This window comes from Denticeps clupeoides, chromosome 16 (assembly GCF_900700375.1).
Source record: "Denticeps clupeoides chromosome 16, fDenClu1.1, whole genome shotgun sequence".
In the NCBI taxonomy this organism is placed as follows: Eukaryota; Metazoa; Chordata; class Actinopteri; order Clupeiformes; family Denticipitidae; genus Denticeps; species Denticeps clupeoides.
In genome coordinates, this window is record NC_041722.1 from 14,384,267 (window position 1) to 14,410,507 (window position 26,241).

The 26,241-nt window shown below is 41.0% G+C and overlaps 1 protein-coding gene across 1 annotated transcript in view; it reads right to left on the reverse strand.

Moving 5' to 3' along the window:
• Positions 1-628: 628 nt before the first annotated feature.
• Positions 629-26,241, reverse strand: part of luzp2 (leucine zipper protein 2) — an 87,524-nt gene continuing 61,911 nt past the window's right edge. Inside the window, exons 4-12 of the mRNA XM_028956618.1 lie at positions 24,841-24,922; positions 21,942-22,004; positions 20,472-20,534; positions 18,640-18,702; positions 11,980-12,054; positions 11,552-11,719; positions 8,791-8,895; positions 3,655-3,729; positions 629-1,212 (exon numbers count right to left, since the gene is read on the reverse strand). Of these exons, the coding sequence (XP_028812451.1) occupies positions 1,114-1,212; positions 3,655-3,729; positions 8,791-8,895; positions 11,552-11,719; positions 11,980-12,054; positions 18,640-18,702; positions 20,472-20,534; positions 21,942-22,004; positions 24,841-24,922 (793 nt within the window). The 3' untranslated portion in view covers positions 629-1,113. The remainder of the gene's footprint in view (positions 1,213-3,654; positions 3,730-8,790; positions 8,896-11,551; positions 11,720-11,979; positions 12,055-18,639; positions 18,703-20,471; positions 20,535-21,941; positions 22,005-24,840; positions 24,923-26,241) is intronic.

Here is a 26,241-nt window from a genome sequence, read left to right on the forward strand (position 1 = left end):
CATCTGGGCAGCTTGAACAAACTTTTATTCACTTCATATATTCAAACATCTTGTAACTGTATAATTTCCCTGCTGTTTGAGGTCTTAGGATGAGCATACAAGGCAAATCCATCTTGCAGTAAAAAAATAGCTGGCTTCCGCTTGAATTATTCAAGCAACTAAATGAAAAGCATGGAGACGCAGCAGTAAGAGCAAGTAAATAATCTTCAAAAAATGAAATAGTCCCTTCTTTTTCTCCACAAAGAACCATTTATTGTATACACATTTACCCAAAAATCACGGTTTATTGAAAGGACACAAAGAGAGAAAAAGACAGATGTAGCTTAGATTAAGTCCTCAGTGCATGGCACATCATTCGTAGGGAAAAAACGACTCAGTGTGAGTCTGTAGCTCCTCACCTCTGGCACCAACAAAGCAGGAAGAGCTCAGAAATATTCAGCGCTGAAAGTTGGCCAGCCAACTTAACCCTATGTACTTCGGAACATGGAACAGGGAGAAAAATTTACCTTTTGCTACAATGTGCGACAAAAAAACACATTTTGGTCTTAATGGCCATAGAACAGTTGTTCATCAATTAGAGCGGCATTAATGAAACAAAAGAAGTAATAATTAAATCTGCCATTACCAGTCAGTAAAGAGGTTTATTTAGAAACTTCACAAATTATTAAAACTGTGTCCTGACGTTTATTTCTCTTTTTATAAAAAGAAAGGAGTTAACAAAGAAATTAAACATTTATAAAACAAAAGTACCATTACCATTGCAGTCTTTTAAAAAAAAAAATCTATGTCTATTATGCATGCCATTGAACTATGCTGTTTGATTAATTAAGAAAGTTCAAGATTTTTGTACGGTATGTTGGGACGTGACGTTTCTACAATAGAAGAGCCTCTATTCGACTTTCATGTTACTCTATGAGTGTGTGTGTGTGTGTGTGTGTGTGTGTGTGTGCGTTGTCGGGTGTATGACTAGTTTGTTGCTTGCTGCCGTGCATGTGTGTTAATGTGTGTGTATGTGTGTGCTTATTTGCTTTGTGCGTGAAAGAAAGTAGGGGGCCTAAATTCGTTTGACATCATCCAGAGCGCGCAGAGAGCCGCTGTCACCATCCAGTCCTCTCAGTTGAATGTGTCGCTTTGTGTCTTTTTAGTGCCGCCCTCCATTTTCACGTTGTCTGATGTCCTTGCGTTCTCGTTTCCGCTCCGCTCATCGCTCTGCTGTTAGAACAACAAGATACACCAATAAATGACATGGCTGCTCAGACCTGAAATAAAGAGACAAATTTCATCAACAAACGCATCCATAATATGTGCATAAAAGCCACTAGATGTAAATTAGGCATAGATTTTTCAGATCCTCTAGGCTTAAGCTATCAGACTAAGCAGTGTTGTTTCAAAAGGCCGTGGTAGGCGGGGTCGAGCAATGTGTCCTGAAGAGCTGCAGCAAGCTACACTTTGCACTATTATCCCAGCTAAATTATTCAGCGCTTACTCTGCTGTGGTTAATAGGAACATGTACATTAGCAAGGAGCTCGAGTCAGGACAAGGTTCGGCTGCCTGGCTGGAGTGCAAGTTGTTGAATCCAAAATGAGGCTGGAGGTCATCTATGACATTGGCTAAAAGTATGAGACACACCAGTGACATCTGGCTACCGGGGGCAAAGAAAAAATGTTCATTGCAGCACCAGAATGCTATAAAGGAGAACTAGAGCATTGCATAATTCAACAGAGGAGATTTTTTTTAAATTTTTTTTATATTTTGAACTTTACAGTATGTCAGACCTACCCCGGTCAAACATTTTAATTAGCCCACATCAGCACCCATGCACCATCTAAATATCTTGCATTTTCCTTCCAGGGTCACTGAAGGCTCTTCAGAGAGTTACATCATATAAAGCAACAGGTTGTCAACATCCTCACACTTTCATGTTCTGTCTCTGATGACATAGGTGCATCGCGATCAGCCATAAGATTTTGTGTGGGTGGCATTAGCCCTGCAGCCGAACGCAGAGTTTATAATTGGCCCCCCTTCAATTTGTGCCCGGGGAATCCTACTCTACAAGTATGCATTTAAAAATAAGTTTTTTTTTTATTCATGCATACTGTAAAATAACCGCACCGGAATACATTATTTAAAAGCCTGGGTTGTTTTATGCAGCCTGCGATGATGCAAGCGGCACATTTCTTCTCCACATTTCTGGAGCACGGAGCCAGCTCGAATGTGAGGACAGTCACCCAAGTGTAACCATATTATGCCTAATGCTATGTCAGCGCACTCCTCACATTTAATCCATTTGGAAAATAAACACTCAAAGTCCCCCCCCCCACTCCTCCCCCACCTTTTTGGGGAGGCTGCATGAAGCACTGTCTCTTTCCCCGGGGTGAGGGATCAGGCCTACTGTGAAATTCAATACCTCGTAAGCACTTGATAAGGCCAGGGAACTCAGCAGGGAGAATTTACAAGCTGTTTCATTTGCACACTTCGCCATGCGATTGCATTAGTGGACCCATTTATAATGGCCTACTTGAAATAAAGAGCTCCGAGTTGACGTGGAGCTGACCGAGTCGCGGAGATGCCGGTATCAAGGCCGAGGGCTTGATTCAGTTGCAGGAGAGGAAAATATACACACACACACACATCTTTCTGCTGAGCTGCCCAGTAGAATTACGCTTGAAGTCATGAGGGACATGGATCCCATGAACATCGAGTTCAGAGCTACAGCATTTCAGGATTGTGGCGTGTGCATTACACGCCTGCTGCACATCCGGCGAGGAGCGATCTACAGTTCCGCACCGACGCAACTCTGCTAAAGCATGTTGGCTCACACGCCATCAAAGATTTTCCTACGTATGGACACAGCAGTGGGATGCTCTACATTGATATGCTTAAAAAATGAAAATATGAAAACTTTTTACAATATCTGGCACTGCATTTATCTCATTTGGGCTTGTTATGAAGCTTGCGTTGTAAACAGTAATATTAATCATTTCGCCGATGCGTCCGAGCCTCAAATAACGATTGCAGAGCAGTGATCTCGGCAGACGGCGGTCTCCTGTTTGTTGGCTGTTCATTCTGTCGATTCGATCTGTATCCTATTTGGTGCCTTCGGTTTGGTTTATTTATAAAAAGACGTAAGTAAAGACGCACGGTTGGGGGAGACTGTCTTGATTCGCCGGCTCCCGCAGCTCTTCGGAGACTATTACCGAAGCCTCTTAAGCGTAGATATTTCTATATCTCCCGGTGTACGGGTGTGTATAGTTCAGAGACCGCACTTGCAGGCCTCTCTGGGGATTCATGCATAGCTCTTTATTATCGTGGACACTTCTGCTTTCCTCTCTTTTTAACTATACCAATTAATTATTCGATTTCGGCTCATGAACGGAATCCTCTATTACTCATAATCTTTGTCTATGATTTTTCATTAATGCAGTCCCATGTCAGCGAAAATCACTCTTACCAGCCTGTGCGGTGTGCATGTTGATGCATCTGCATGAAGTCTAGGGAAATCACAGCACTGAAACCACTGGAAAGACTTAAGAATACCACGATAATTAGAGCCAGGCACCGTGTGTGTCTGTGAAGATATGAGCTGGCTTCTCTTCCATAGTGGCATTCCAGGAAGTTTGCAGAAAGCTGAAGACTAAAAAGCTGGTAGCTTACCTGATTCTGGCCCACCACAGTTTTGGCCTTGGCGGGTGCCGTCTTATTCTGGTTCTGAAGACAGTCTTCATTCAACTAAAAAAGTTAAAGGAAGAAAAGTTTTCTTTACATTTCATGTTCTGCCTGTGATCACAAACTTTTCTACATTTTTCCATACGGTGATAATCTCCTGAAGAAACATTTTTTCATGATGAGCATGACTGATTTCAGAACAAATACTCCTGCATCCAGGGGTGCTGAACTAATGAAAGTGACATTGGTTAACACTCCTTGGTGCATTCATGAATACTACTTGGAACCATCTTAAGATGATTAAGATGTTGAAATCTAGCTGCATGTTTGGATTGGAATCGGTTGTATTTCTGATGTTAGGGGCCTGGAAATGGGGTTGCGACAGGCCAGGCGTTTAAAATTTCCAGAATAAGGAAGTCAATTGCAATGGACTCCTCCCCATTTGAAACTTTATAAACACACCGTTATCACCACGTCTTCTGGGTGTCAGAAATAATGGTTTTCTATTCTCTAAGATAGAGGTGTGACATCAATAAACACTCACCATACCCTACGTCTTACGCAATGGCACAAATTTGTGGCCATATCATGAAGGCAAAGACATGTTCTGAGAAAAAAAAAAAAACGGGTCCTTAAAAAGTATCAGTCAAAGGAACATAAATAAGGAAAATATGAAGGTAATGAATGTAATCAGAATGGAAGGACATGGTAAAACGGTCCGGGGCAAGAAGAGCCCTATGGCAACTCTTAAGGTGATACAGTCCTGCCTGAAAAAGATGGAAACCCGTAGAACTGCAAGCATGATTTATGATATCTAGTTCTGACAGAAGGGTGACCTTTGCTGAAAAATGGAGACAAATTCCAGCTAGAATCTAGCCCCGAGGCATGTAAGAGGCTCCAAATTTTGGAGAGAAAACTTTTGCACTTCGTTGTTAAGAGCAATATCTGACTCGAGCTTAACAGAGCACACCCTGGATGTCCACCCCACCGTCCCCTCCATTGCAAAAGGATGAAACTGGGAGCCTTGCCATAAAAAAATTGGCTGGGGCTGTGTAAGAGTGTAAGGGGTCAAGCAGCCAAGCTTGGTACGTAGGATGTTTTTTCGTTAGCGTCTTTGGTCAGGAGCATCGTGAAATGTGATCAGGTTGAATGCTTCCTTGGGAGGGATGAAAGGGCTCAGATGAATCCTCACACAGGCTCTTGCTATCGCTAAGGCGGTCTTGAAGGCTAGATTCGCATGCGGGAAAAGAAGCAGTTGACTACCCTGGTCAGAGCAGCGTACTTATTTGAATTCAGGAGACAGAAGGGACTCGACACTTGATGGCCTATTTGCATCTGTGGAAAATAATTAGTGAAGTTTGGAAAGTGGTGCAACTTGCTTAAAGGGGCTTGTGAGCCATCAATTTCTAGTCTTTTGCCAATTAACAAATAATCCAGTCACAGTAGACACTAAGACCCACTCAGGTAAACAAAATGTGTTACCTGAATTTACCTGTTAGGCCACTACTGCCCCCCCACGCCAACTGCCCTACACAGCAACATCTAACTGTTTTAGCTTGAATTGTCCAAACTCCACTTACTACCACTGTGCCCCTTTGCAAGACAGTTAACCCTGAGTGTCTCCAGGGGGACATTTCCTGTAACTACTGATAGTAAGTCCCAATGGATGAAGGTCGTAAATGTGATTCACATGGGGGTCCCTATATTCCACATGTGACCAACAGTTAGCATTAAAAACACGATGCATAGAGCATCAGGTGACGTTCAGATGTGGTAAGTCCTGCACACATTTTAAAATGATGTCTTAAATGTAAGGGTGTTCATTTGGTGGCAGCAACTTAGCACCGTGAAACAAAGCACCCTTGCCAACCCATCATATATTTTATGCACTCCCTCGGGCACGGAGGAGGTGGTGCAGTGCTGCTGTACTGCCAGATAAATGCTAGTGCCGTCCAGTTCACACGCGGAGGAGTTAAACACACTTTAATTTAGGACCCCGCGCTCCGGCTTCATCCTTTTCTCGCTCTGAAATGGAGGCGAGAAAAGGACGCAATGTGGAAGATGCAGCGGCGATTGTGAACAATAGGCTGCTGGTGAGAACATCATTTTCATCTGTCTCGTCTAATTCCAACACACATGTTCTCATACTGAGAAGACGTTCCTGCTACCCTCCTGCCAAAATGTTGTCATTAATAATGCTGCAAGAAAACGCTGTGTTTTCGGGCACAGGGTGTTCTGACGTGTTGTCTGTGAGGCGATTTCCACGCCGGATGTGAACCTCGGCGGCGCATTCGCTGTATATCTGTTTTGCTACCGTCTCCTTCCATTCCTGTCACTTCTGCCATTGGAACCTCTCGTTTCTATTAAAGTCATTGATACGTGCATGTCAGGACAGTCCCGCTGCACCGACTTGCTGTTTCTAGTGGTCCTAGCAAGGGTCTCATTGGGCCGACTGTATGTCAAAAAGACACATTAAGAAGACCTTTTATTCATCATTAGCTTGGCCTAAGACATAATACAAAAAATAAATAAATATAAATAAATTTTTTGATATTATTTATTTTATATATTTTTTAAGCCATCTCAGGAGTGCAGTGATATGTGTACACAGGAGCATTAATAAGTGAAGGCAGCATGTGCACCGTTTGAAAATTAATATTTTACTTGAATAAACTGGCATGTCTGACTTCAAAGTGTGATAATATGCGCTCCATGGAAATTAAAACTGACTGTTCTAAAGAAACACAAACCCAAGAAATGACGTTGCCCTCAGAATGAACTGCCTGTACTGCAGTGAAAGTAAACAGAGAGAAGTGTGAGTGGGTTGGAAAGAACACAAAGAGAACAGATCCTTACTAACAGCAAAAGCAACAATGACTGCAGCCGTTTACGGGTTTTCACAATGACCAAGAGACCAAAAACAGAACACATCATTTCACATTGATTCTGTGGTAATGTTGGCAGTTGGCACAGTGAGGCAATAATTTCAATAAACTGGACATTGATTTCAACGAACAATATTGAATCAATAACCTTTGTTACCTGGAAAGTTTTCACTGTGGTCAGCAAATTGACCTTTAACAGAATTACATTCTCTTATCCGGTATTCGATTGGTATTGTTAAAGTTTTGCCATTGTCAGTAAGCATGAGGAGGTGGTGACACATGAGTGATGATGAGAAGTTTAGAATACATGCAGCAGGTGGTTTGCAAGCCCTGCTTGTATGTAAAAGAAGAACATGTGCGGAGCCTCCATAAGGAAAAATGTTGAAATAATATCAGCAGTTGAGAAAACATCGAAACAAATATTGATTATTGTTTACAAAAAAAGAAACAAAACGCTTCTAATTCAACACTGACCTGTTCATTCTTCCACATATAACCAGCAGACAATAGAAAATCATGCCTCTTAAATTTTATCAGGCTTGATGTTTCAATGGCAGAATATTGTAAAAAAAAGCACCACAGCATCTGTGTAGATTCATTGAAAAGAAAAAAGATTAAAGTAGAAGAGCTCCATGGTAGGTAACTTTCCAAAACGGCAAAGGGAACAATTGAATAGCTGTTGAACCTTTTTGTTGGCAGTAAAATGTGAAATTATCTATTAGTTATCATGAGAACAACAACGAAAAAAAAGATATTACACAGGAGTTTCACAAGAGAAAAATATCTCATTCAAAACATCTCCCCAACCAACTCTTAGAAGATCAGCTGGTGTCTTACATAAACCCTTCATTATCGCCTGTGTTTCAGTGGTGCTGACACTCTGCGTCTGACCACTTGACTTCATTGGCTTAATTGCAATGAAAAATAGGACACTTTATAAACAGATGCACAGATAACGTATGAAAAAAAACCAACAACAACAGTGTGACAACTTCCCCCCATGCCACTGACATCTCCCCCCTGCATCACCTGCTGTGTACATAGCACTTGTCGGAAGTCTCAGCCCGAAATGCCTGAAGAGCCACGGCACCCGCAGCTGCAGGGTTCCTCATGAGCAATGCAGACGACATAAATAAACAAGACTCTTCTGAGGTAACCCACAGGCCTTTCGCTGCCTGCTGGGGTGGGAAGGTCTAGTTAGTAAAATTGCACAGATTTGTTCCAGATATGAAAAGCAATGTCTGCGATTGTATTTTTTGTCTCGTCCCTCGGAATCGAGTGTTGTGGTAATGTTACATAACTTGGTTGTACAGGTGTCCACCGGGGGCATGGTGGCAAAGTTGTACGTTTGAATGGGCCTTGTGTGTGCAGGGTTTGTAAGTGGGTTTCCTCCGGGCTCTCCGGTTTCCTCTAGCTAACTAAAAGCATGTACACCAGGTGAACTGGTGACTCTGGTGTGTCTGTGTGTGCGTGTGTGTTTATGGGTGCCCCGGGATAGGTTCTGGCAGCCGTGAACCTCAGTAGGACTAATCGGTTATGGAAAGTGACTGTGTCCACTGTGAGGTACTAGTCAACATAATGAAATAAGCATAAATACGTTTTTAGGAAAAAGAAAACAATGTGCCTTGTGAGAAATGTGAGTTTCCTGCCTTGTTCAAAATCTCAGCACAAATACTGTAAATAAGAACCCATTCGAGCTTGGTCAGGTGCTTTGGAAGAAACTTGCATAAAAATGTTTCTGTGTTTAAACTGCAATATATACATCACCGATTTCCATGTACGTTTCCCCCATAAAAAAAGTCAGCGCTGCTGTTTCCGGAATGCCAATGTGCACAGAACTCTCCACCGCTATGCTTCAGCGAGACACGATTAAGGCAGAAAATACCCTGTGAGCGAATATTCAAGCCAATGCATTATTTAACCCAGTCAATTAACCACCATTGGGAAGCGAATCCCAGATTACGCACTAGACCACATGCAAAAAATAAAAATGTTAACACGAGGCCCGCTTTCTGCTGCGTGGGTTCGTGACAGCCAAGGATCACAAGCAATGGCTGGAAAAAGGGCAAAAATAATACAGCACTTTAAGTGTGGGTGACATTTCGTGAGGACTAGCTCATGATCTCTAACGCTCTAACGACAAAGGGATGTGGTGAAATTCACTGAACACATTTGCCGCTACATTTGGGCCAGAGGGTCAAGAATTGGCTATTAGAATGTAATTGCACTAAAGATTTACCTTTTCCATCTGGCAGTCCCTGACTCCGGGAACGTCTCTCCTCATTACCTCCGCGTTCACAGACGATTTACTTGTTGTGGTGATTCTTGGGACTTTTGGGATATCCTAAAAAAAAAAAAAAAAAAAAGGTGCACCATGTTTCATTGACCTTTTTACACAATATATGATCCTGCAGAATCAGTAAGAGATGAGGCCAGGCCATAATCCGCAAATGTGGCATTAAGTGAGTTATGGACTAATATAATGTCAATGTGCTTTTAATTAGGTAATCATAATGCTGACTTCATCGCTATTCCAACATAGTAAAGACAGTAAAATCTTTTAATACGTGACGGCATTTCTTGACTCCTCTCAAGGCCCGTTAAATAAAAATATAAAGTTCCCAATCTGTCTGATCCCTGAAACCCCCCCACTAATGAATCTTTCACCAGCAGCGGATTGTGTGCAGAGGCGAAGACGGCCGTCTTATCACGGGTGTCTGCCGAAGCTTAGGGTCTATTACACTCCCAAACAGAAGATGAGCACGATGCTGAATGGAGCTCGCTAGGAGCACAAATAACGAAATGCTCATCCACAAAAGACACAAAGAGGATTTGCGAGCACCTAAATGCGCATTTTTCTCAGAGCATGAAATTTGATGCCATGCTTAGGAACTTGGTGGGCATATAGTGCACTCGAGACACACTGGGAGATATTTCAGTATATTCTGTACATTCAGTCTCATATCATAGATATTCCGAGCAATTAAAAATTATAATAAATACAAATGTATCCAGTGTCCTAGGGTGGGCTCAGGTTTTATAAATCCACTGTACAGTTCCACAATATAGCCTCTCCTGGTCACTTAACTACAAATTCGCACACATTTGGAACATGTGTATAATTTCTCTGCCCTTATTTCTAAATGTCCTTTGACAGAAAATCCAACTGTTTCCTCTTTTAACAGATTAACAGATTAATCAGCAAAACATATGAAACGTGTGAGTGATTCCTGCCAGTGATGTGGATGAGCTATTTGAATGCTAATCAAGGAGAAATAAGAAAAAGAGACAGAAATATAAAGGCTACTCGTGTATTTATATATGTTTGCATAATATATAGAGGTATTTATAGCATGTCTGTTCCTCTCTTCTGTTTCCTTTTTGAAGAAAACCAAGTAAAATGATCACTGATATGATCTGCTCTAATGAAATGAACAAAGTACATAAGTACACACACGCACACAAACACACAGTAAATTGCTTTCCCAGTATGACTCAATAAGTGAATCAGATCGCATCTTCTGTTTATGATTCTGTTTAAGTTCCAGTTTATGATATTGTTCACCCAACATCTCTTGGTCATGGACAGAACCAAAGAACCAGAGAATAATTGCATTGTCCTCTGGGTAACACAGAGGCGTCCTGCAACGCGCCCTCTACAGAGGCTGAATGCATTCTGACTGCAGCACAGAGAAAAGCCTCTTAGACTCACTGACTCACCCAGAATAAAATAGTATTGTCATCAGTTTCATTAGTCCAATGTCACAGCAATGACTCTTAAGGCGCCGGAGTTGCTGCAAGCCGATGAACTTGTGCTCCTCTCCAGTGATAAGTGACAAATAAGAAAAAAAAAAAAACACTCGGTTTTGTTCAGAAGGTCTTTTAAAAAGATGGTTTCTCGTTTGGGATAGAAATGAGTTTTGCACTCAGCCCACGCTATGCTCACTGCCGTTCTGTACGGTCTAGTTTAGAGTGATTTATTATGCACCATGCACCTGCAGCTGCTTTACATATGTTGCCATCGCCTCTGAAACGGGGAGGCAGAAAATGCTGCTCACATAGCAAAAACTGCACAAATAAATTCATAAATAAATAAATAAGCACCAGAAAAAAAAGGAATGCGTGGAACATCTGAATGCATCAGCAGGCTGGGGAGACATGAATGAGTCAATATATGCCCAAATCAACATACTTTTGCTGCATGTGTAGATGTTGGACACAGAGCAGGCAGAAGTGAGTTTAGAATTTAGATCAAATGTTGTCATAGCCTCACACACTTGAATTAGTTTTAGACAAATGATACTTGAATTCTCAAGTTTCTGATGTTCAAACAACTTTTAAGAAGCATTAAAACATATACAGCATTAGTTTGCTTCGCCAGTGTGTTTAGTCTTTTGACGAGTCTGCCACCATCCTCTTTGTCACATATTTTAATGCAATTAGTAGGCTGCTCAGTCATTCTTCTCCCATATTTTGCCAATTTAAAGTTTGGTCATAAAAGTCATGCACTGGCCCTTCCCTGGGTCACACTCACTAAGGTCTGCGCTGATGTTGGAACCCCACTTTTTATCTGTGAAGGGTGGTAGTAGCCTAGTGGGTAACACACTCGCCTATGAACCAGAAGACCCAGGTTCAAATCCCGCTTACTTCCATTGTGTCCCTGAGCAAGACACTTAACCCTAAGTTGCTCCAGGGGGGGACAGTCCCTGTAACTACTGATGGTAAGTTGCTCTGGATAAGGGCGTCTGATAAATTCTGTAAAAATGAATTTTGAGCATCATAGGAGGCATAGCTTGTGAGGACAACCTGCACAGATGAATACTTGGTGACCAATAAACCTGCAGGTCCCCAGATCCTTTTTAAACTCCAAACCTTGAAACCGTTGACACATTTAAACATGCAGCTTATGTTTCCTTGTTTCTTGCTGCATTTTGACAGCCAGTTCAAGCAAGGAAATCATCATGTTCTTGTCCCAACCTTCTCAGAGTAAGGCCATTTACCTTGGCGTGTGGCTGCTGAAACGTGACTCTGGAGCTGTTGAGCAGGGGCGTGTACCGATACAGATGAGTGGGAGTGGCGGGGAATCTGTGGCCACTGGCCGTCTGGCTGTGCAGGACCGAGGAGAAGCAGAGATGCACCGTGTCCTTCAGGGCCTTCAGCTGGGACTCCTGCCGCAAAAAAAAAAACAGGTCGAAATGATCCTCTCCCCGTCAGTTGAAATAACCTCCCATGTGAGAAGGTACTTTTGTATGACAGCTATGAAAATTGCATGATTCATGGGCATTTCAGAGTACCCACACGTATGTATGATTCATTTTCTCCTTTGCGGCCATATGTGAATTTTTTTTATTACTCTAGAAAAAAATGGAGGCAGAATATAAAGTGAAAGGCCAGCTCAATCAAAGGGGGAAGATTTTATCACTCTTACCTTGTCCAGTGCAGCTTTCTCCAGCTCCTCTTTGGCAACTCTTAACTTGTTCTCTAAATCCATTAGCTGCTGACCCTGTTGAGAAGACAGACTGTTGACATCACAGAACTTTAGACATTATCGACGTTTAGACATTAACAGGACTCAGGCCGTCTGGGTAGCCTTTTCCCCTACGACCCATGCAGAGGTTCAAAAACTGAGATACAGTTCATGCCACGTATAAAATGCCACCACGCCATCGTCTTTTCATGTTTGTTTAGTAAGCCCGTTCAATATGCATGTTAAATATCAGCTAGAAGGCTGCACATGAGAGCTGAAGCAACTTTCTGCTGCATCTGAAAGGGAACCCTTAATGGGTTCAGCACAGGTCTAATTAGACCTCAGACGGGACCCTGTTGAGGAATGGGGAGAGTATGAAACGTGGCATACGCAAGCCAACAACCTGCTGTACAGAATATGAAACGCTGCCAGAGTGGGGGGTGGAGGTGCAATTAGCACGGACCGAATTCAGTCGGGCAGGATGAGCGGTTGGCGGCTAAACATGGCAGTGGATTGTCGCCGTTACGGGACTGTTTTGCTACAATAGATCTTTAGATAAATGACACTGTGAGATCTGCTAAGTACCAGGTAATTTGGGCCGAAAACCTGAGCAACCACTGCCAGAACGTTGGGATGGGCGGACCTTCCAGACAATGACCCAACAATCCTAACCATTTAATTTAATTACTTTCTGAGAAATGCCTTTGAGCTGAAAGTTTGGGACTGAGCAATTAAGTATTAAGCAGATGGAGCTGAAATGCACATGCTTTTTTCTGTCTGTCTGTTGTCCTCATTAGAAACAACGGCCTCTAGCAGCATTCACTGATTTCCTGTTCACTATTCCGAAAAAAGAAACTTGATAGGAGACAAATCAACATTTTGGGCCATTGCCATAGCCACAATGAATTAAAATGGCTATCCCAGTTTCTGGACTCATAAGGCTGTTGTCTAAATTGAAAAGGACATTCTTAAAGGTCAGGAGGAATTTGAAATTTTTGTACAAAGTGGTCTGGAATCCAGTTTTCAATCTTGCCTTATTAAAGTTTACAGGAAAAAGGCTCAATGTCATTATTCAGTGGGGGGTTGAGGGAGCTGTGCCAACGGGAATGGAGCCAACATTTTTTTTTTAAGATATGCTTCTGCAACCACATAAATGAATATGTGGATAATTATGTTTTATTTACTTATAGTGCATCTGTTTTATCCAACTGCTACATTTCAGATCAATGGAACATGACGTCCGTAGTGACATGCTTGGCCTTGGCCGAACAAACTGGCAGTGCTTAAAACCAGATCTGGCCCATTATCCAACAACAAAACAAACATAATTCAAATTCAATCAAAGAACGGGGCCACACATGAACAACAGATAACTACATCACATGGTAGACATCATGAAGTCCAGAAATGTTCAAAAATCTCACTGCAGATGAGAATGTTCAGTTATGGTGTTTCAATTAAATCCTTTGTATCTGACCTTCATCAGAAAAGCAACATGGCTATCCAGAAGCATTGGCATATATAGTGGTTGCAATGGTGGCCAAGTGGGTTCGTAATTTGAAGGTTGCCATTGAGTAAAGTACGATGCCCACACACTGCTCCTCGAGCACTTTTCATGGCGGCCCACTGCTCACCAAGGGTGATGGGTTCAATGCAGAGGACACATTTTGTTGTGTCACTGTGTGCTGTGCTTAACTTTCACTTTTTTCACTTAGTGAAATGCTGTACGTTGCAATGGCACAAGAACATATGTATATCTTTCTGATTTGCATTTATTAAGTATATTCATTATATGTTCTTATACAATAGAGACTGTGAATATAAGAATATGTAGTGACATATAGTGATTTTCTAAGACTTTTAAATAAAACACATTTAAATAAAATAGCTTAAAATAGGTATTGGTCAAGTTACACACAGGGAAAACAAATCTTTAATTCTGTAGATGAAAATGTCAAACTGAGGCAAAACTATCACCAGTTAACATAAAAGCCACTTAATCTGTAACAAAAAAAAACATGATGTGACCCATTTTAAGAGGTTTATATGTGTAAATACAATTATGGTCTAATTTTTGGTCTAATACAAAAATAACAAAATAACACTAAAATCCAGACAGGATTTTAGACTACACTTGCGAATGTCTAGAACCACTTCAAAGTATTGGCTGCATTAAAAGTTTCTATTGTATAAGAAGTATTGTATAGCAGTGGTGGCCTAGTGGTTAAGGAAGCGGCCCCGTAATCAGAAGCTTGCCGGTTCGAATTCAGATCCGCCAAGGTGCCACTGAGGTGGACGTCCACACACTGCTCCCCGGGCGCCTGTCATGGCTGCCCACTGCTCACCAAGGGTGATGGTTAAAAGCAGAGTACAAATTTCACTGTGTGCACTGTGTGCTGTGTATCACATGTGACAATCACTTCACTTTACAAAATATAAAATTATCATTTATGGTTGGATCAATATGAAGAAGAATATCAACAAATGCATTATGTGTAAACAGAGAAGCGTTTAGGAACATGAAATGCAGTTAAAAAATAAACCATGAAGAATTGTTTTGTGATTTCCAGTCATTTTTACTTGTTTATGTTAATATAACGTGTGCCATACTTCAGACCGGTATTTATAGGTCATTCTGAGTTTCAGTTTGGAGTGTGTTGCCAGCATCAGCAAATTTAAAGTGTGAGAACTTCTGAAGTATCTGCAAAGTTTGCTGAATCTGTTTTGTATTCAGTTCGGACAATGACAGGCACACAGGCTACAACACTTGAAAGGCAACTAAAGCCGTAAGATCTCGCATGGGCTTTTCACATCATTTTAAAAGTGAACGGCAGGTGGAGAATCTGCATTCTTCCTACTAAATTATCTTTAGGCAAAGCTATGCGTGAACAAATGGACATTGCTGGTGGGAGAAAAACCTTTTTTTCCTCAAGGAGAAAACTTTCTGTATAATTGGAATGCTAACGAATGCAGCCAGCAAGACCAGGCCCTTTCTTCTCTGACCTGGGAGCATCTTTATTATTTAAAAAGAGAAAACTGATGTCCACCCTTAAAGAAGGAAGCCAATTATAACTGGCCAAAAATCTTATTTTAGTTTGTTACAAGGTTAATGATGTAGAATATGAGCTGAAAGAAACACACTCTCTCCAAAAGATGAAAGATGTGAATAATTTTCTTTTTGCTTTCTCTCTGCTTAAAGTGGTTCGCCCTGCTGCTTCATAGTAACTAGGCCTGAATCTGAGTCCCAGCTCCCTGCATCGCTGCTCTCTCACACTCTGCAGTCAATGCAGGATGCTACAGGACACTCCGGAGTGTTTGTGTCTGTCCAATGTCTGGAACCTTGGTTCGGTTTAAAGTCTGATTTAAAAAAACTACTCTCTATTCTTAATTACACTTTCTGCAGGTGAAAAAAAATAACATTTGCCTTAACCAACGAACTAATAAAAGTATTAATAGTTAAATTTACCTGTTTTCATATTTAAACTTTTAGTCTTATCTTTGATAGATGAGAACACCATGTTCTCACCACTTCAGGTCCAAAAAAAAAAAAAAAAAACACTGTGTGCTGTTTTTACCCAACTAAGCTGCTATCATTTATACATATATATAGAGTAAATACATAGGGGTATATGCATGACTGAAAAAAATCAAAAGCATATCAGGCTTTAAAAGTAATGAGGTTAGCTACAAATTGCTTCTGAGACCCCTAGCTATGCCTGCACAGTTCTAGCACTGGGATCATTAAACCTGGCTGAAGAACACACTATATTCTCTATGTACTACATATTCAATAGCGTTATTTACACTAGCATTCATCTGCATCTTTACAGTCCGGAAAGGAATTCAGAAACCAAGGTTCAAGGTTTTTTATTAATTAACAGGGTTGGTAGCTACCAATCATTCCAGCAATGATGTCTCCAACAATGGCAGCAGCCTTGAACAATCCAGCATATTGCCAGCATTCAGCTGATATTGCTGCCATTTGTTAGAGCTGCCTTCAAGAGTATGCTGTTGAATAGTTCATCACAGCACAAAGATTATGATGGGATATTCTGATGGAGTCACTTTGATTTATTTGACAAGATACTGCCTGTCATTTATCTATATGATTCTGCAGGATTTGTCTTCTGTGTGCCTAAATTAATAACAACAGTCAAATTCATCTGTCATCTCTAACAATAGGGTGACGATTCATTATGACAGTTGGGAGGGACCCAACAGCTCTCTTTGTCTGCATCGCGTGCACTCTGCACTGGATTTGCCTATGCATGAGCCCAGCCTCTATGCCTGGCACATGTACGAATATTGTTCGAGTGCCAGACGCTGTCCTTCCCTCGCGTCTGCCGTGGCACTTAGTAGAGTACAAATGAATCGCTAAAGGTTAATTTAAAGGTTAAAATGTTCCAGGCTGGCTGATTTTAATATAAACTGCAGCTGACAGCTTGCATGGAACGTTTACACGGAAATGTATATCAAAACCATCGCCAAATGTATATCAAAAACACTACATATAGATGTAGTGTTTGCAGTTATTGGGGTGGGAAGATCAATGAAAAAAAACCGACCTGTAGAATGCAGGTTTTATTACTAATCAAAACATTTGAACTACGATGCGTATGGAATTATGTCGATAGTGGTGGCAGTTGTTGTGATTGTTATTATTTTTTGCTTAAATATGAATACAAATCTTTGATGTCTCTGTTGGTGAAATTACTACTTTACGCTGCATCCATTTTGCACAATAACTGTACAAAATGTATGCTCTTTGTATATCTCTATTGGTAAAAAAAAAAAAAAAAACACATCTGCCAAATGAATAAATGTAAATACAAATAACCCTAAATGTTAGAAAGGCCAGTCAGTGGGCCCAGACTACCATTTCATGTATTTATTTATAACATGTAGTTACTGTATAATAAATATGGGCTGCCTCTGGTGCTGGTCTTTGCATCAGTAAATGCCAGTAAATTGTGGAAGTGATTGTTTTTTTTTTCATTGTGAAACACAGCAGAGCACAGCACACAACGAAATGTGTCCTCTGCATTTAACCCATCACCCTTAGTGAGTCGTGGGGATGGTACTTTGCTCAAGGGGACCTTGTGAGACCGCTTCCTTACCCAATTGTTTTGTGATCTGTTGCAGCACAGGACGATGGCTACTGCAGACCCAAGAAACCCTGTCATGCAAGTGCCCCACATGGTGTAAATGAGGTAAGTTATGGGACAAATTACAAAGCTGAAACCAATGTTCTAGAGGTAACTTTAGTGACCCCAACTGTGAAACAGACTGAACCATCAACAGAGGGTGGGTCAATGTGTAAAACCAGCACGAATGTGTCAAATAAGCAAATGAGACAGGTTTACATGAAATTGGAAATTTCATGATAAGATAACTCAAACGTTTTCTGCTCCGTATAGTCATATGGACTCAACAAACTTGACCACTCAACCAACCTTTGTTTGTTTTGGTCTATAAAGGTCAATGCATAAAATAATACCGTACAATTTGAGCAATGTCATCTGAAATTTTCTATGAATAGCAATGCTACTCTGCATGCTGCATGCTGTAACACCAATACCAGATAACTTGTGAGGTCTATGGGTGCAAATCGCGTGTTTATGCAATTACATCAAAGGCCACTGTGGCAGAAATATCATCTGACATTTTCACATCCAACTCTGCAAACAAGGCTGGAAAGGTCACCCACATGTGCCAATAAATGGCAATGATCATTACACGAATTCTCAAACAAAAAATTCCCCGAAAGGTCAGGATCCTCAATTAGAATACGATTTTTTTTTAAATATAATATACATGTGTAGGGAAGGACATGCATGTGGAATGGTGGACGTCCAATACGATAGAGGCTACGGGGACCTCCTTTCAGCGATGGGCCAGCGAAAGGGTTTGCGAAAGTGTGAAGCAGAAAAAAATCAGCATATCCACCGACGTGCTGCGATTCTCTGATGAGCCTGGAGATTCAGAGTCGGCCAATTTCACATGTGTCCCCACCACCAGCACCCCCCAGACAAAAGGATAATTCAGGTGAATTATTGTCACGGGGCAGAAAACAGGGGAATGTTTATATTCGGCAGTGGTAATAATAGTCTGTTAGTCCTTGTTTCTTGATACAATCAGATCTACCAAATGCATTATGTTAAATGAACTCAGAGTAAAAAAAATACCAGCAGCCAGACAGCAATGTAAATTTTAATGGGCAATGACAGACCAGTGTGTTTTAAAAGGTACAAACAACAATGTGAAATAGACTCACTACCCTGGCAATTAAAAAAAAAAGTTATGTATTAAATAAAGATGAATTTAAGACCATCCACCAACACAAGAAGATCTACGATGGCAAAGAGCCATGATATTAATTAAAAACATGGCCAATAAAATACCTCCTAGGGCAGGAAATCAGTAACGTAGTTTTGGAGAGAAAACAACAGGAAATTTGGATCAGGTGACACGTGGAGTCCTCTAGGGAGGTGAGACGATGATCTGAGGCCTGTTTAAAGCAGGAAGCCACCTTTTAGGGGGCAGGCTGAGGGACCTGACTGAAGCACCTGTTTACTGCTGTTAAGGAACAATAATGAGGAATCTATTCTGGTTGGCACTTACCTTGAAAATTAAATCCTTTTTGCCGTACCGCAGCTCTTTCAGCTGGGCCTGGATTTTTTTGGACTGCAGAGGCAAGATAAGAAATTGTGTGTTAGCGTATTCAAATAGCGAAATTGGTTTTAGATCATGTAGCAGGATTTTTCGGCGTGGCAGTGGAGGACTGCTTTGTGGACGCTTGCGGGGCAAAGCTTCGGCTCAAAGGAGGGACCTTTACAGAGCAGGAGAATATAAAAATCTCCCCTTCAGTGAACTGCAAGGCCCACACAATGATGCAGTCGTGCACTGGCTGCCTGCCTACTGAATAAAGCCTCAATCCCACTCCCACCTCTATCCAACCACACAGTCACAGTGATGTACACATACATACAAACAATCACGAACACACACACACACACACAGAAAGACAATCACAGACCACATTACCCATATCGAGAACCAATGTAACATTTCTATTCAGAAAAAAATGCTTTCGAATAAAACATAATTGTCAAGCTTTCACGCTTTATTTGCATCCAAGGGTGCATTAAGACTGTATAGCAAATGATGGGAAAGGTTTTAGAAAGTTGTGCATTCTTTTATTTAACATACATGATAAGGTCATGTGTTACCTACTGGGAACACATCCACTTATGAACCAGATGACAATACTGAATAGAGGAAAATCCATAAACACAGAGTAGTACAACATTTAATACCTAGATATGGGATGTTTGAACACCTCTTCTGAAAATGTGTCTACATATTATATAGGTGCCTGCCCTTTTCTGGCTTAATTAGTGTCTACAGACCCCGATGGTTTTACTGAATACATTTTTCTGCCTTACACACCCCTAGGATTAATAAAAATCTGCAGGTCATGATAAACAAAGCTTGAAAGCTCATTAGTCAATTCACAACACTTCAGAGCTGTGCTTCCAGTTGTATGGTTCAGGACCGAAGTACTGCAACATAGAATATTTTATGTGTTCAGTTTATACAGAGCCAAATTTCAAGAGCTTTACATTGGCAGAGGCAACACTTCTTCACCACCACCCATCCCTGTACTGGGGCACTGGGATCCACACAGGCAACATAGGCACCAGTTCCAGCAGCAACCAAGCTTTCCATGAAGATCTCCCATCAGGTCCAAACCTGATTAGCTTTAGTGGAGTGGTAGTCTGCAGGGATTGTGCCTGCTGGCTGTATGTGGTTTTATTGCTCTACACTATTCAGAATGTAATTACCTAGGGGAGCACAGTCACCCCTCCCCCCATTTGGTTCTAAGGGGGACCAAACGTCAACTTGACTGGCAGTCGGAACACATAATTAACCCCTCAGTAAACATGTCTCCTGTGCTCATCTCCAATGCCTACTCCAGAACTTCACCCGTCTCTAGGGTCCTTTGGTTCCCTTTTATGGTGCACACTGAAAATATCTGCAAAAGGCCAAGAGTGGGAAGCCATGCAACCTTCAACACCACATCTAGAGAAAAAAAGCCCATGTCTCCGAAAGCAACACCAAAGAAGCAGATTCAAAAAGGGTGACAAGAACAAAGGAACACTGCACAAACAAAAATGTATACAAAATTACTGTAATTTACATTAAGTGCATTGATAACTCTGGTTAACATTGTCCCCTGGTTACAATTGCTAGGGGATGTGGTTTCTATTAGCATTTCTGGCCTTTGTTCCTGTTATATTTCACAAAACATAATTTATATAATAATAATAATAAATAATTTTTACAAAATCAGAATGTCAAGGTTCATAATAAAGGTAGAAAAGCAAAACAATGTCCATGCTTGTCTTTGTGAGTTGGTGTCATAAACCATAAATCAGAGGGTAAAAACTTACTTCTTCTGCATGGATGTCACACAGCTTGTTGCCAGAAAGCAGTTTGTTCTTCAGGCTTTTGTTCTGTAAAAATAATGCATAATAAATAAAAAGGCATGAAAAAAAGTGCATCATAAAACTAATCACTTTCAGATTTGAAATGCTCTGCTGAATTGAAAACAGAATGTATTACTTTTTTGCAGACTTTCATCATGAGTAATTGTTTTCTTTTCACAAAGCCACTAAAACACCCCAAGGTGACCTGTGTGCAGGAATCTGGTTTTGAGTAAAATGATAAGAAATGAACATGTATGAGCATGTATGAAAATGAGCTGGAGAGAATTAAAATAAATTCATCTGATTGGTTTTTGATCTCAGAGCTGCATTCAATGGTTCTTTCATAAACAATTGATTCTGCACAATAGAGCACAATTGAAGCTGAAAAGATTTTAACCCCTGGGTGAAGGTATACCTTCTCCCTCTCTCACAAATGCATGCACACACACACACACACACACACACACACACACAAACACGCCTACACAGCATTCACACGCATACATTTAATGGGGTGGAGTAGTGGAGCTTTGTGATTCAATGGGGTGGAAGGGGCCAAGAGTCAGGTCCAGACACTTGCATCGGCCCACCCCTTCCAAATTATTTCTCCTGGAGAAATGGCAGCTGTCATTACAAGTGACATGTGGCCACCCCAGAACAGTCCTGGAGTGAAAATGAGATCCACCCGAGCAGATATGTCATTGTGCTCTGATTTTATGCATAAAGTGCCAGCATCATCCGAGACGCTAAGCTGCGTCAGGGGGAACACTGTAGGCGATGGGGCTGCTGCAGATAAGACTTAAAAAAATGGCCCAGCAACCACACAAGATAACAGCAAGAAAGTATGACTGGAGAAATGAGTAAATGATAAAACACTGTTATGATAAGAAATGTCATCCCACTATGCAAAACTGGATAATAACTAGTGTAAATGACACAGCAGAGGCTAGACTCGAAGTAAAACTTTAGATTTAGAGACCGTTTTTGTATACTGCACAAATTTACTCACTAGCGGGCCCTCAAAACTTCATTATGCCAAACCTATCGTATTCTATTTACATTCTGCCATCTATCAAACACTCCTATCCAGAGCAACTTACAATTGGTAGTAACAGGGACAGTCACCCTGGAGACAATCAGGGTTAAGTGTCTTGCTCAGGTTCACAGTGGTAGTAAGTTGGGTTTGAACATGGTACTCTGTTACCCAGTAGGCTTCTTTCATGATGTATTCTAGTCTTAATTCTGATGGTAAATCTACTGCACATCTCTGACCATTTAAAACAACAGCTGAAAACTTTCCATTTTATTTGACAGTGTTTTCAATAAAAGTGTAACCGACCTTGGATTAGTAATGATGTGCAATAAAGTGAGCATTGCCCCCCCCCCCACACACACACACACAAACACACACATGCACACACAGATTAACTGTACCTCCTGCTGCAGATCTTTTATTATTTTGGCCTTCTTTTCCATCTCCGTTTTCAGGAACTTAATCTTTAGGAAAGAAATAAATGATGAGAAGCATATATATTTGATTTTAATAATTAGCATAAACTAAACACATCTAAGGTAAATTACTTACAGCTAACATTAAAGCAATCACAGAAACCACAAAAAACCTAATTGCAATTCATTGTTCATATGAAAAAAATATATAGATATAAAGAATTATATTTCCCATGATTTGTGATCATTATCATTGTGATCATTATGAGCATTATCATTCAATCAAAATAAAGTGAAAAGTGAAAGTGAAGTGATTATAACCCATCACCTTAGTGACAGGCACCCGGGGAGCAGTGTGTGGGGACGGTGCTTTGCTCAGTGTCACCTCAGTGGCACCTTGGCAGTCTGGGATTCAAACCCACAGCCTTCCGGTTACGGGTCCGCTTCCTTACCCACTAGGCCCCCACTGCCCCAAAATGGGGTTCTGCCAGTGGTTGGACTATCATACCTATCAAAATGCATTTGATAGGTATGAAACAGACAAAAAAAAGTAAATATAAGAAGAGCAATTATGACATTATTCATAACAGCACAATATGCGTACGGGTGAGAAGGATATGATGTTTTTCCCTGAATGAACAGTAATGAGTCATGAGTGAAAAGTTTTCTGAAACAATACACAGTGTGTTGCTAAAAAAACAAGCAGGATCCGGAATGTTTATGTCCCCGTGGGGGAAAAAGCAGCGCGAATCAAACAGTATTTTTCCACCATTGCAGCTTATATTAAATTCACTGGGCTCAGACTGAAATGTCAAACATCCTCCACTCTCAATCCACTCTGCCGCCTCGAGCAATTACTACCTCGATGGGAGCAAATTCGTCTAATTGCAAGGCGGAGCACAACATATGGGTGTGTTATTCAAGAATGCACTGGGTGAAAACCTACTGTACAAACATATATAATGTAAAACAATACTTCGCCTTTAGATGTAGCAGGATGTTGTAGATATAACTTATACAATGACCAGTCCACACACTCATTGCCTAACCGGTTCATGCACTCTATTATAAATATACAGTTTGCGAAAAAAAAAAAAAGTTAAAATCTGTTGATCCAGGTCAAATAACAGAGGAGACTTTGCTTTTCAGGCCAGGGCGAGAACATCGCCCTCCAGTCTGTGCTGGTGTAGCATGTGGGAGGTGGGAGGAAATATCAAACTTTTCTGCACAGAACTTCAGGTCAGAATCTCGCACAACAAGTACGATAACGTTTGATTGCTTGCAAAGCTAAAAATGGTCTTCATACATTATTTCTGTGTTATCCCATAGACTAAAAAATATTAAGCAATAATACTGTCCCCCCTGCAGCTATTCTCTACATTAAAGGTCAAGTAAATAAATTGGAATGTACACATATTTATGCCGTCATAAAACACCCTTCAGAAAGGGTGGAGGGTGTGAACTGTAGGGTCTATCCAAGCCCATTGAGACATACTATAAATTTGAAATAATTGTTGTTATCATCATTGTGTGATGCAGTAGTGAATGTACTTAAAATCTGAACAGTCTCACCATTTCTTGGGAAATGAGGGATCAACCGGCATAGTCCTTTAACTTTGGTGACATTGAAAAGAGATAATTGCTTGTGCACTTTTTTGAACCTACTCTTTTATATGCTTGATAGAAAAAGAAATTCCATGTGGAGTGAAAGTGAAAGTGCATCTCACCAACTGTCATATCAGAGAAAAAGCCACGACAGCAAGCAAATATAATCTGTTGTCTTTTGTCACTTACATTCTGTCTGACAAGTGACAGACAGGTCAAGAAAAAAGCTTTGGTGGCTTTGGTTGTGGCACATGCTTGTTTGTTTCTATGGCAACAAAGACATTCAAATGCACTACATGCAAAACTCAGTAACCTATAGCACGTCTCATGTCTACATTGCTAATGATGTCTTCAGCTGAATGAGCATATTGTGGCAAAAACAGATTGTAAATAGTGTTTTTAGGTTGTGGATCTGTCATGAAGTGTGTAATTAGTGTCAAATGATGGTGAGCTGAGTACGGGGAATACACTCGGGCTGGTGAAATGCTAATTTTCTCCTGTGATTCATTCTGATGCAGCGCACAGCCGCTGCAGCCCTGCCTCCCCACATCCCAACACGAAGAAGTAGAGGGGAAAAAAAGATGTTGTCTGAAGATTCAGCATGCAGATTTTCCCCCATTGTGTCAGTAAAGTGCCTGACGCTGCTTTCCATGATCCACACACCCTGCAATTCATAAAAAGGAATGTACATCCATATACCTCGCTGGAGCTGCGCGTGATACTAATTACACCCCACGTGCTGAATTTGCTCGTAGTTACAGGTAAGAGCAAAAAAAAAAAAAAAAAGGGTAAATGAATCAAGTATCGAACAGGTCGGAAGTGGCATTTATAGAGGTAAGAAACTCTGAAACACACAGATGGCCGAGTCGGTTTATGCTTCATACAGAGCAGATGGATAATGAGCCGCTCGGAGCGGCGGTGGGCACCGGAGTCAAAGCGTGGAGGTTGCAGTGCCGGCCTTGCTGCCGGTTAATTGGTGGAGTGCATGTTTGTGTAGATTGAGTTTGTAGTGCTGAGGCTAATTTAGCACAATTCCAGAGGGGGACTCTAGTGGCTCATCCATACTGCATTTCCTTGAAAGGAGCCTTAACCGTATGTGTTTGGTGGCTCCGTGCTGTCTATGCACTTGGTGGGCAGAGCCAGGCGGAACCTGACACAATTTGTCCACATATCTAGGACGCATCAGCAACACATCTGAAGGACATGTAAGCGGTAGCATTGGAGAAAACGAAACGAGGAAATGGAGGCGGGTGCAGAGAATTGCGGGGCAGGGCTTTACCGTGGCCTGCTGCTTCTCGGCTCTCTCCGCTGCTTCATCCAGTTGCTTCTGCAAGGCGACCTGGAGGGACTTCATCTCCTCTCTGAGTGTGCAAGAAGAGAGAGAGAGAGAGACAGGGAGGAATAAGCGCAAGTGCACTCCGCGTATGTGAAAATGCATTAGGCAGAGAGGAATGGAGTGCAACATCTCAGAGAGTGTGCACATCAAACAGCCAGGGCAGATTCACTTTTCCTACACACTCATTTCATTACAGTTACAGCCATCATCGTTTTTAAACTTATGCCAGATGCGTGTTCATTAATCCAGTGCCACGGCCATGCGGGACAGTTTAAGTGTAGTCCATTAGTGCAGTACGCTTCCATTTCCATTCACCCTGGTGGTCTGGCCGGATCATTGAGTATTCTTACAATCACATTATAATAAGTTGTGGGTTTATTTCTAGTTTCCCTGGTCATTCCATAACAGATGCGCTGACAAGTACCTGACTGACAACGAAGTGAGAAAATAGCTGCATTCATTTCCAAAACAAATTTCCCATTAAAATGAAATGCATTTAATATTCACATGGCACATCCTTTGAGAAAAAAAAATCGAAATTTTCAGTTCGTATATGATTTAATTAGGGGAGAAATACTTCCCGGAAAAATAAGGCACACAAATAACAGGTTTTCAGTGCTGTAGAATGCTCTAAACATGTTATGTAATGTAAAGGTTTGGCAGAAAAAAACTTTTTGCCACCCTTCAGATTGTAAACCTAATTCAAATTCTCACGATGAGAAAGTTGTAGGTGCTTGTACCAGGCAGAGGTCAAACCCACAGACTTTGCCTGGGAGCTGTGCTCTCAAAAATCCAACCGCATAGTTTCTCGTTCTCGAGCCTCATGAAAATCACCCGCCTTTTCGTTTTACTTCCAGGAACTGGACCTGACCTGAAAGATCAAACTGTAAGTGGAGTATCATAAGAAAATGAGAAGGTATTGCATTTTTATTCGATTTCACTGTCATAATAGGTATTTGAGCGAAAAAAACTGAGTGAAAAAAATCAGTAGAAGATGATGCTTGAGCATCAAATCTCCTAAGCCATAACACTAAAATGGTGTCCTCTTAAAATACATTAATAAAATATGTCTTATCCAAAAAAATATGTTAAAAAGCTTTCACTTTGAGCTAAATAGCGACAACAAACCACCGGTATTTCTAAATTATTTTGGCACTCTTACCAATTGGCGTTTCCTCACCTCTTCAAATAACGTATTATGCATAAAACAAAACCCACTTTCTTCTTTTCAGTGTGAACAATAAGTAATTTTAATTTAACAACAAAAAAGAAATGTTTTAACATTTATTTCACCAATTCTTGTCACCAAATGGAATGTCATAATTACAGTCTTGTCCAGGATGT